Raw genomic sequence first — 12,115 nt, forward strand, 5'->3', positions numbered from 1 at the left:
AGATCTAAAATTCCTTTAAAATAAAGGTTTGGAATTGTATGACTCTGGAGGAGACTTCCAGTTTTTGTTTACCATCAAGCCAGATTGTCTTAGAAAGTGGGTTCTTGCTCATTACCCGGGGTGTTCCATGTCTCTGCTGCATAGAGGCCATAGAGACATAGAAGTTAATTATAGTTTTGTCCCTTGAATTATTCCTTGCCTAGTGACCACAAGACGTGAAGGTGAAACTTTGACATTGCTTCATAGAAGAATGTAAATAAATAAATAAAGAATGTATAAATAAATAAAGAATGTAAAGAAAATTCAGTTAAGTTTTGTAGGAAGATAAGTAAGACTCTTTGAAGGTTTCTTAGAGGAAGTGAGTCTAATTGGACCTTGAGGAATGAGCAAGAGTTTGCTAGGCAGACATATTGAGGCATCTTGGGCAGATAGACCAGTGTAGGTAAAGGTGGGAACATGAAAGTGTACTGATGGAATGCTATTTGGGGAATGGTATAGGTAAAACTAGAAAGATAGATGGGGAAGAAACAAATATTTGTTGGATATCTTTTTGTGTTAATCAGTGTGCTAAGTACTGTCTCTTTTAAATAGCTTTTGTGTTTTAAAATCTTATGGTAACTCTAAAGTAGGTTTGTGTTTTACATAAGAGTCAGCAAAGCATCAGAAATTAAAGTAGCTTTGAGCCACCTACAGTTTGCTTCCCTGCTGCCCAGCACTTGCTTTCTTGTTACTATACTAGAGCAAGTAGCTGGCTGGAGGCTACATAGTGGGAGTGCCTTTGACACAGTAGAAGGACATCTCTCAGCAAATTCGAGGCTGCAGCATTCAGGTTCCTGCCAAAGCAAACCTCTTGGCACGATTTAATTAAAGATCAGATTCTAATAACCAGGCACCAAGGGCATACAGTACTCTCAGGCCTGAGTGTTGGCCATGCCAGTTTGCAGCTGCTCTGAGTTGTTCAAAGTTTGAAATGTAGATAATATGTGTGATAGGTGTAATTTCTTCTTCCCTTCCCTCCTTCATTTTGTTGACTTAATTTATTATGAATCCCTAACAATTCTCCCTCTCTCTCTCTCTCTCTCTCTCTCTCTCTCTCTCTCTTAACAGTGCTGGGAATTGTCTTCTCCCTCTTCTCCCTCTTGTATTTTAAATAATGTTCTGAAGAACTATCTAGAAAGTGCATTAGAGGACAGGTGAGATGGCTCAGTGGGGAAAGGCACTTATTAAGTCTGATGTTCTGAGTTTATTCCCCAGGACCACTTGGTGAAAGAGACATTCCCCTACACATTCTCCTCTGATATCCTCATGCAGACAGCGCATGAGCAGAACACATGCATTAAATAAATAAACAAACCAAAAATTTAATAAAGTTTTTAAAGGTTAAGTAAACTAGAGGTTGTGTAGTTAATTCCTTTGCTTCTAGAGGTAACCTGATGTGTGATGCAGTGATCACACCTTTTTTCAGGTCCTTACCCCTTGTGTTCACCATGTACATGTTGTGGGGTGACTAGCAGCATCTCTGAAACTGTGCTTCCTTGGATTTGTTTCATTGTTCTATTGCCAGCCCCTAGAATGAGAAAAGTGGTACCTACCAAGTAGATTTCCAAGCTTTTTATAAGTTCTGATGTGTGATCTGATGTGAGTGATTATTAAAATACTTTTTCCAAGTAATGGCTAAAATCTTGTATGTGAAAGTAATTAATCTAGCTGGTTCTCTAGGGAAGCTGTTTCGTAGGATTTCAGCAACGCTGTTGGGAATGTAAGACTGCTAAACCTCAAGCCCCATGTTGTGAGCTCAAGACATCCCAGAATTCTCAGTGCAGATGGATGGCAGCTGGTTTCTTTCTTTAGGTAACACCTCTTTTCTCATTGTAGTTTCTCTACAGCCTTGTTCTTTAATCAACAGTGTTTTTTCTTTTCTTTTCTTTTCTTTTTTTTTTTTTTTAACATGAGGCATTTACTGCCCAGACCCAGAACTGCTTAGAAAAGGCCATTTTTTTTTTTTCTGGATATATGGGAGACAGAGCACAGTAGGCCAGAGTGATCCACTTTGTTCCACTTTAGTTCTTTTTTTAAATAATATTCTCTCCCTTCTCTTTTTCTTTTCCTTTCTTTGTGATAGAGTCTTGCTGTGTAACATAGTCTGGCCTCGAATTTTCAGTTCTGCTGTTTCTGTGCTTGAATTACAGGTGTATGCATGTTCTTATATGTCAGTTCATATATAGGCAAGTACAAACACATGTGGAGGTTAATTTTGTTTTTTCCTCAGCCATTCTCTCTTCCATGAACCTAGAGCTCACCGTTCCTGCTGGTTTAGTTAGCAGGTTTTCTGGGGATCCCGTCCTCACTTCCCAAGTGCTAGATGTGACAGAGGAGACTTGTGGAGAAACAGCAGGAAAGGGCTGACTGCAGGGAAACTGGAAAGTCCTGTAGAAACCTAAGCCCAAATGAGCTCAGAGGGCAGTGGTCAAGAAAGTACGGTTTTTGTGAATATAGTTTGAAGGTACAAGGAGTGGTTAGCTTTGAGTAGATGGTTTTGACTATCTTGAAAGGTTATTCCAAGTTCTTAAAATTCTGTCTGAGGGAGAGGGTTTTTTGTTTTGTTTTGTTTTGTTTTTTTTTTGTTTGTTTTTTTTTTTTAAATAGCTCTAGTAGGAGCTGTTTAAGTCTAGAAAGGAGTAATTAGTTACTTTTGTTTATTCATTTGATCTTATATTTGTTCATTTATATGTTCAGTATATCTTTATTGATTACCTATTCTTCACAAGGAATGGAGTAGGAGATTGAAAATATTTTAGATACAAATTTTGTTCTTAAGGGGTTTGTAGTCTCAAGACTAGCTGAGGGCAGTGAAGGGAAGGCAAGTGTGTTAACAAATAATTGCAGTACAGAATGAGATAGACAGAACTTATGTGAGAACTCTTCAAATGAGGTGAACAAAGATAGACTAGGCTGCCTTTTTTGGTTAGAGATATTCTGCTGTTGGAGGTTTTCAAGTACAGGTGGGATGACCAGCTGGCATCAGGAGGTGCAAGGTTTCAGATACTAGATTCCAGAGTTTTGGTTAATCTACTGGCTGCTAATTCTCCTAAACATGATAAAATGACTAAGAATGAAGAAAAATATGGTGATGCTTTCCTGGCATAATCCTGTACCGTGGGCCTAAATGAAGCTGCTGGTTGAAGGACCTGGGAGGCCAGGGAGAGCCTGGTTGGGTATTAGGTAGCTGTGGGAGTATAATTTTGGAACTGGCAGCCTAGAGTAGGAGAGCATTGCCAATTGAGACACTGAATGCTCTCTTGGAGGAGCTAAGGGACCTGAGTTGGAGCTGGAAGAGAAGGCAAAGGCAGTCATATCTGGGAAGTGAAAATAGAAGAAAAAAAGAAACAATAACAACAACAACAAAAAACCCCACAAAACTACCCAGATAGTCAGTTCAGATTGCAGAGGTTCTGATACTGTTTTGTTCAAAAAGGAAAGGAATAATTGGTTTGCGAAAGGTTAGTCAAGATGAATTAAAAAAAAAAAATCCAGTTGAGCTTGACTTTAAAAAGTTAAATAAAGGAGCTGGGTGGTAGTGGTGCACACCTTTAATCCCAGTGCTTGAAAGGCAGAGACAGGTGGATCTCCAGGTTCGAGGCTAGCCTGGTATACACAGTGTAAGTTTCAGGACAGCCAGGGCCACACAGAGAAACCCTGTTTCAAAAAAAAAAAAAAAAAGTTAAATAAGATTTTTAATTAGTGAAGAGAGGAAATCATTGATTATTGACATAGAGCTTGGCTCCTTCCCCTTCCTTGCTCTTTTTCTCTCTTTCCAGTGTATATAAGAACACTTGGTGATGGCCAGGTTTGGTGGCACACACCTTTATCCTAATATTCAGGAGGAGAGGCAGGCAAATCCCTGAGGGTTTGAGGTTAGCCTGGTCTACATACTGAGTTCCAGGACACCAGTTATACAGTGAGATCCTGTCTCAAAACAACAACAACAAAAAGGAAATATTTGGTGAGCTAGCAGGCAGTGTAGCTACATCCTTATCACTTTAAACAAACAAACAAACAAACAAATCTATAATACTTTCAGGTTCAGAGATTTCTGAGGTATAAATTGAATGTAGACTGTGTATAGCCTTAGTTTGTAAGGCCAGTTGATGTCCTACTATAAAGGACTTCGAATTTTATCTGTACTAATAAATTCCTTTTAAGTCCTAGCATATATCTCTCGCTTTTGTAAACTGTATATTAACATGTTTCTACAATAAGTTAAAAGGGGAAGGCACTGCTGGTCTGCAAAGATGGCAAAATGGCTCCTGGGGAAGATATATCTGTAAGTAATTACAACAATACAAAGAAATGTGATAACCTGGAAATAAACACATTGTCTTAGGGCACAGGGAAGGGGCACCTAACATTTTGGAGGTTAGAACATTTTTGAAAGGCATCATTAAAACAACAGAATTAATCCTCAAAGGATGGGTGAATTCACTCTTTGATAGGGAAATAGGCAGATGAAACCTCATGTGCAAAGGGATGAAGTGTGAAAGTTTCGGCATATTTAAAGAAATTAAAGAAGATGGTGCAACTACACTGTAAGAGGAGTTAAAAGAAGTGGGGGTGTGGAACGTGAGACAGAGGGATGGGCCTGGCCAGATAAGAGAACGCCTCTTGAACAAGCTAAAGAGCATTAGCTTTTATTCTGGCATGTCAGTGAAGAATTTTGAAATAAAGAAATTGTGTGTTTTTAAATATCACTGACAGCCCCCAGTGAAACCACTGAGGAAAAAAATCAGGATGAAAGAAATCAGATGTTGGTGTTGGGGGGGAATGAGGGAAGGGGCTACGGCTGGGATACAAAGCAAATAACCTGTGATATATAAAAAATATAAAAAAATAAAAATTAATAAAAAAAGAAATCATATGTTTTCCATATACGAGGGTATATTAAAAAGACTCCTATAGTATTTCACAAGTTTACAAAAGCGATTACTTTTATTGAGTACAGTATTCCTTCAGAGTTCTCTCTCTGTCTAATCCTTTTAAATATTAGAATAGCAAATGGTTCATTTTAAGGCATTGATTTCTGAAGCAATGGTATTCAAATCTGGCTGGCACTTACTTATTTTTAAACTGAAGAATTTTAGCTTTAACCTAGACATGCTAAGTCAAGGTTTATGGCTGTCAGGCCATGGCAATCGTATTTTTAAAACTGCCTGGTGAATATTATGAAGTTTTTTTTTTTTTTTTTTTTTTTTGAAGCTTTTAATTTCTAGTGCACTGTTGTATCTAACTCCAAGGAGACTATATTCTTCTCTTCGTAGTTGTGGATTAAAGATACATTTTTCTACTATTACATGAATTAGTAAGAAAAAGTCTACATTCTAGACACATTCATATTTATTGTTAGGAACAAGAACATATACTAAGGTAACAATACCTGTTTTTATTAAAACCATGTGTTGGCAATATCATGGGGATTTTCCTCTTAAATTTTGTTATTTTCCAAAAGCATGGGGAAAATGTTAGTAAATTAAGCAGGATTTGTACCTCATTTCATTGTATATACTGCATTATATATTTAGAATAAGAGAGAAGTTTGGAGGAGGGATATCCAGAAGAACTGGCACATGGACAGCATCTTTCTTGTGAAGGGCCAAGAAGTATAAGTACTGTAGTTTTGTGGGCATATGCTCACTACTCTGTCAGTGCGACCTGAAAGAAGGCATAGGTAATATGTAAATAAGCAAATGTTGGTTGATCTAGGTAAAGCTAGCTATAAGAACAGAAGTTTCATTGACACTTGGCAATAGTCTCATCTATATAGATAATTGGCCTAAAGTTATGAAGTTATAGATTTTGTCAGCAAACTCAATATATGGAAAGTTGCTGGAAGTTTTAGTTAATCTTCATGTAGACGAATGAATGGAACCAAAGAAGCTGTGGGATTTTTTCAACATCTAGTGTTACTGGATTTCCCACTGAGTGTCTGCTTGGTCCATGTCTGCTTTTCAGCTACATTATGGTGTATATCTTTGTTCTATAGAATGTGAGGGAAGGGAATGCAGAGAAAAACAAAATCTTGGTGAACTGTTAACAGTATTTTGCGCACAGTAGGGATTTTACATCTGGGTTACTGACTAAATAGACTAGCAGTATTCATGGGTGAGGGCAGAATGGCTGTAAAAGTTGAATTTTAAAACATTTAAATTATGGCTTTACCTGTGCTAAAAATATAATATGGGTGTTATTCTTTCTTTTGATTCTAGTAGCCACTGCTGCTGGTGGTGACAATGTCAAATAACGGCTTAGACATCCAGGACAAGCCCCCAGCCCCTCCAATGAGAAACACCAGCACTATGATTGGAGCTGGCAGCAAAGACACTGGAACCCTAAACCACGGCTCCAAACCTCTGCCTCCAAACCCAGAGGAGAAGAAAAAGAAGGACCGATTTTACCGATCCATCTTACCTGGAGATAAAAGTACAGTATTTCATTTATTTTGATCATTTGTGTGCTTTAAGAAGAAAAGACAAAGCAAATCAACTTTCTGCTCCCAATAGTCTGAATAGAAGAGCTATCCTTCCCTGTCCTAATTCTCCTTCAATACCTTTTATTTTCTTATTAACTATTCCCCACATCTTGCCTCTCTAAAGTGGCTAAAGCCAAGTGCAAAAATGACTCACTGCTCAAAATTATATTTGAACAAAATTTTAAGAATAATTTTGTTCTTGCCAGGTTTCACATAACGTAAGTATTTTTCTTTTTTAATTTTTAAAAATGTTTATGAAATCATAAAACATAAGGACTTTCGAAGTATCTGTTTAGAAATTTTTTTCCCAGATTATTTTCACTTGGAATGCATTCTTTGCAAATTTTGATTGCCTTATTTTTTGTCTAGATCTCTGCTCTCACACTCAAGATTTGGGGATTTAGTATTGGTAGGAATGGGAAGGAATGGCTGAGTAAAGGAAGCGAGATCAGTAGGAATCACTGTGAGTTCACTATGAGTAAGACTTACTAGGCAACCTCATTTCCTGTTTTTTTAAAGACTAGATCTCACTGTGTAGTGCTGGCTAGCCAATCATAAATGCATGGCTTCTCCTGCCTTAGCTCCCAAGTGGTGAAATTACTGACATAAACCACCATGCCCACCTTTTATTACCCTCTTACTAATAAAACTTGAAAGAAGAATAATCAGAATCTTAACCATGAATCTGAAAAAGACACTGACAATATTATAGACAAAGCAATGGAAACATAAAAGTTTGAGTGTCCCCATAGATGACTTTAAAAATATTTTTAAATTTATTTATTTTTTTATTAATTACAGTTTATTCACTTTTTATCCCAGCTGTAGCCCCCTCTCTCAGCCCTCCCAATCCCACTCTCCCTCCCTCTTCTCCTATGCCCCTCCCACAGTCCACTGATAGGGGAGCTCCTCCTCCCCTTCCATCTGACCCTAGTATATCAGCTCTCATCAGGACTGGCTGCATTGTCTTCCTCTGTAGCCTGGTAAGGCTGTTCCCTCCTCAGGGGGAGGTCAAGAGCCAGCTGCTGAGTTCATGTCAGAGACAGGCCCTGTTCCCATTACTAGAGAACCCACTTGGAGACTGAGCTGCCATGGGCTACATCTGTGCAGGGGTTCTAGGTTATCTCCATGCATGGTCCTTGGTTGGAGTATCAGTCTCAGAAAAGACCGCTGTGCCCAGATTTTTTAGTTCTGTTGCTCTCCTTGTGGAGCTCCTGTCCTCTCCAGGTCTTTCTATCTCCTCCTTCTTTCATAAGATTCCCTGCACTCTGCCCAAAGTTTGGCTATGAGTCTCAGCATCTACTTTGATACCCTGCTGAGTAGAACCTTTCAGAGACCCTCTGTGGTAGGCTCCTGTCCTGTTCCGTTTTCTCCCTCTTCCGATGTCCATCCCATTTGCCTTTCTGAAGAAGATTGAGTGTGTGTCACAAATACAGAAAGAACTACTACAACTTAACTAAAAATCAGGTTACTTAGTTTAAAAAACAGTCCTGAGCCATGCTGCACCAATGAGCGAACTTTGAAATATGTTACTAAGGAAAAGATCCCATAATAATGGCTACATTGTGTGTGATTCCATTCATGTGAAACGTCTAGAAATGTAAATTCAGAGATAAAAGACATGTTAGTGGTTGCCTAAGAATGTAGAGTGAGTAAACAGTTGGGATTAGGGGCTGATGGCTAAGAGATAGGGAATTTCTTTTTGGAGTGATGAAAATGTCTTATATTGTGGTATTGTTTGTCCAGCTTGGTGAAACTAATTAGAGCCATTGACTTTGTACTTTCTATGTGAATTATAATAATTAAATTCTGTATCAGTCACGCTGGTATATGTGTGGTGTGTAAGCATATCTGAGTAATATGCTTATGCACCTGTAGACAGAGGAGGACATTGGGCATCCCAATACATCACATTCCACCTTATTCCCTTCTTTCACAAACTGGCTGTTCACATTTGTGTCAGTGATTTCTCTGTAGACTTCAGTGTGTTAATCTAAAAAATGAGAGAGCCAGGACAGCAGACAGTTTCTTTTAGCTCGCAACCCTATATTTATACAGATGAGGTATTGCAGAATGTCATTGGATCAGGCTTGTCTATGTAGGTGGAAAGAAACCAGATTGTGAAGTATTTTTGTTGGTGATGGAGCTGTAGACCTGGAGGTTCTTCTGGAAATCTGACTGAGTAACCCTAGGCCAAATTTGGTCTGAAAAATAATCATATCCTCAAGATCAAGTCTGCATCTTTGTAGGTTGAAAGTCTAGAAGTTGAAAGCATTTAAAAGAAATTCTTGCAAGATGACCTAATAGCCTATAGTTTATTTTCTAGCTATGGATTTTCTATAGTTTCTCTTAGCACATTGGTTTTACCTCTGCCTTGAGACCCTTGTTGACGATTATTAATATGTATGTCAAGATAAAAAATGGCAGAGCTTTTTCCCTTTAGTTTGGAATCTTAGTTCAGCTAGCAGTCTATTATTTAACTGCAGGGTATACCACAGTGCTAGCAGTCTGTTACAGGAACCGCTTGTAGCAAGAAGCTCCATGTCTACAGTTCCAGCGCCAATAAAAATACCTCACAATGGCTTGGTTTCTTTTCCACTTAAATAGAGAAGCCTGATCCAGTGACATTTTGCAATACCTTATCTATATAAATATAGGGTTGCAGAACTAAAAGAAACTGTTGCTGCTCTGGCTCTCTCATTTTTTTAGATGAAAGCACTGAGGTCTGTATAGAAGTCACTGACACAAATGTGACAGCCAGCTTGTGAAAAAAGCAAGATAACAATACAGCTATCTAGATTTTTGACACAAACTCTGCCTTCATATAGTATTTGAAGATTAGTGGAGGCTGCATAGAGAACTAACTAGTCTAGAAATGAACTCCAATAACCATGATTGAGATCTGCCCCTCACATTAACTCTGTTGTTTATTATTTTCAAATGTCTTTATAGCATCATCTGTGAAGGGGGACTAACAGCTCATGTCTGTCTGTCAGTAGTAAGCATTTGTATACCACATAAATAATTTACTTTATGAAAGTAAATTATTTTCTAAGCTATAGAACCGTACAGATGAGGTTAACTTATTTTTATGAAATATCCTTTATTCTTTTAGTTGATACCCATATCCAATGTCCATTAGGAAACTTATTTCCAATAGGAAAGTTGAAGCTTAGAGAATGGCAAACAATGCCCAAGGTGTCACTGGTGGAAAGTGAGAGGAATGAATGTAGAACTAAGTCTTCCTCCAGGGTCTGTTGCATCATACTACTGTGTTCCTGCTAGTTGTTCTCAATGCAGATTGCATTTTGGATTCATCCATGGTGCTTTTAAGAAATATGTACCTGTTCCCACCCATTGGAAGAATTTCTAGAGGTTCAACCTTGTACCTCTAAGGGAAACAAGAATGAAAACTTTACGGGCTTCAGTAGTGGTTTAGATTAGAGGTGGCATTAAGTTTTGTCTGTGGGCATTACCCAATGCTGACCTCCAGGATGGCTTCAGTTTGCGCTTGAGGGAATGCATACATGATTGGATGGAGAAGCTATAATTGAAGGCTTGTAATAAGTGGTGCTGAGTTGCAGAATTCCGTGTGGGAAAGCCTGGTTCCTGTGGTTAGCATTTGGAGCCTTTGGTTTATTCTAAGAAGTCTCACAGCATTTAGTTTGGAATCTTTCTGGCTGTGTTTTCATGACTAAAGTGAAATTCTCTGAGCCTGGGACAAGGTTGGTGAAGTTAATTTTAACACTGAACTACACCAGTGTTTCTTTGTCTTAAGTTTGGAATGTTTTACTGCCTTTTGCTCAGATTGATTCAGTTGAGCCAATTGGAGGTGGTGTTTAAAAATAATTTAAAAATAGGGCTAATGACTCTTGCTGAAAATTTAATGTCTATGGTGGAACATGGGATTTTATAGTCAGCTGCTTTGCCAACCTAAACCCAAGCTGAACTAAGCCAGAGACAGGAGGATGGGTGAGGTTGCAAGCTTCTTTTCCTATGTCATTTCTTCAAACCTAAGGTCTCTACTTAGGAAATCAAGGTGATTCTTTCTTCTTTCTGTCTTCACTCCTATTTGAATTCTCTGCCTTAATCAGCTTATTGAGAAATCTTACTTCAGTAGGTGCTAATATTAATGTTAATATGTTTTTAAGGTTCTTTAGTTTATAAAAACATTTAATTGATTCACAAACTAGTGAGAAAAGTAAATTGTGCTGGGTTTATTATTTATTTTTATTTTTCTTAAATTAAATTTTTATATATTTTTTTTTATTCTTTGTTTCACTCTTTTTTTCTTGCCAAATTGTCTGAAACCTTGAATTCTACTGTATTGAATTCCAGTGGTGATAGGTGTCACCCATATTTTGTTTTTAATTTCAGAGGAGAAGCATCCAATATTTTATAGCTGTATAAGGTTTTTTAGAGCCTTTGATAATTAGCTTTTGTTAGGTTCAGTAAATTTTGTAATCCTGTTTGCTAAGAAGTTTCAGTCATGTTTGATATCACATTTTAGCAAAAGCTAAATTATTAACTTATTAAATTATAAATTTAATTGATATATATACTCCCTTTTCTCCTTTTCATTTTTTACAGATCATTTTATTTTATGTATCTATGAGGTATCTGTGAGTACCTATATATATGTTTGTGTGTGCCTGATGCCCACGGAGGCCAGAAGAGAGTGTCGGGTTTCCTGGAACTGGAACTACAGACAGTTAGTTATCCTGTGGGTGCTGGAAACCAAACCCGAGTCTCTTTCCTTATTTTCTTAGTATAGTATATTATATTTACTTAAAAAGTTGGTATTTTACTGTAATGCCATATAGCTCATCATCTTAAAATATTCAATATAGTGGGTTTTAGTATATTTACAAAATTACACAATCCGGAGCTGTGGCTACATTGACATAAGCATACATGGAGACCTGTGTTTGGGTCTCAGCAGTAAAAATACTTGTTCAGTCATTACAACTGATATCAGTACATTTTCACTAGACTGAAAAGAAATCCCATTCCTATTAGGTCATTCTTCATTTGTCTCTTCTCATTCCCTATCAACTCTCTACTCTGCTTTCTGTCTATGGGTTTGTCTGTTCTAGATATTTTATATAATTGGAATTATGTAATATGCAGGGCTTTGTGCTTTTTAAAAAAACATTTATTTTTATGTGTGTGAGTGTTTTGCCACATATGTACACCATCTGCATGCCTGGTGCCTAAGGAGGTCAAAAGACGGCATGGAATCTCCTGGAACTGAAGTTACGGGTAGTTGTGGGTGCTAGGGAGTGAACCTAGGTCCTCTGCATTATGTTTAGCAATGCAGCTTTACAAAGTTGTCCTGTGATCTGTACACAAATGCCAGGACACACAACAACTACTTGTAAATACTGGGACATCTCCAGTCTTTCCAGCCCTCCTTCCCCAGCTTCTTTTACTTAGCACAATGTTTCCAAAGTTCAGCCATTTTATAGCATGATCAGGGCTTCATTTCTTTTTTATCAGTGAACTTCATTATGTGAATATACCACAACTTACGCATTTATCAGTTGAAGGAAATGTTTTATCAGATTCATTCAGATACAGGTGTTTAGTCAT

At 37.7% G+C, this 12,115-nt stretch overlaps 1 protein-coding gene across 5 annotated transcripts in view; it reads left to right on the top strand.

Annotated features, from left to right (window-relative positions):
• Pak1 (p21 (RAC1) activated kinase 1) overlaps window positions 1-12,115 on the top strand; it is a 125,186-nt gene that overhangs the window by 65,899 nt on the left and 47,172 nt on the right. For 3 of the 5 annotated variants that reach the window (XM_021634801.2, XM_060367606.1, XM_021634799.2), the window contains exon 2: window positions 6,261-6,474. In XM_021634801.2, the coding sequence (XP_021490476.1) occupies window positions 6,285-6,474 (190 nt within the window). In that variant the 5' untranslated portion in view covers window positions 6,261-6,284. Of the gene's footprint in view, window positions 1-1,719; window positions 1,852-6,260; window positions 6,475-12,115 lie in introns of those variants that run through there. The other 2 variants (XM_021634804.2, XM_021634803.2) reach the window with 2 other exon arrangements.

This window comes from Meriones unguiculatus, chromosome 14 (assembly GCF_030254825.1).
Source record: "Meriones unguiculatus strain TT.TT164.6M chromosome 14, Bangor_MerUng_6.1, whole genome shotgun sequence".
NCBI classification, from domain to species: Eukaryota; Metazoa; Chordata; class Mammalia; order Rodentia; family Muridae; genus Meriones; species Meriones unguiculatus.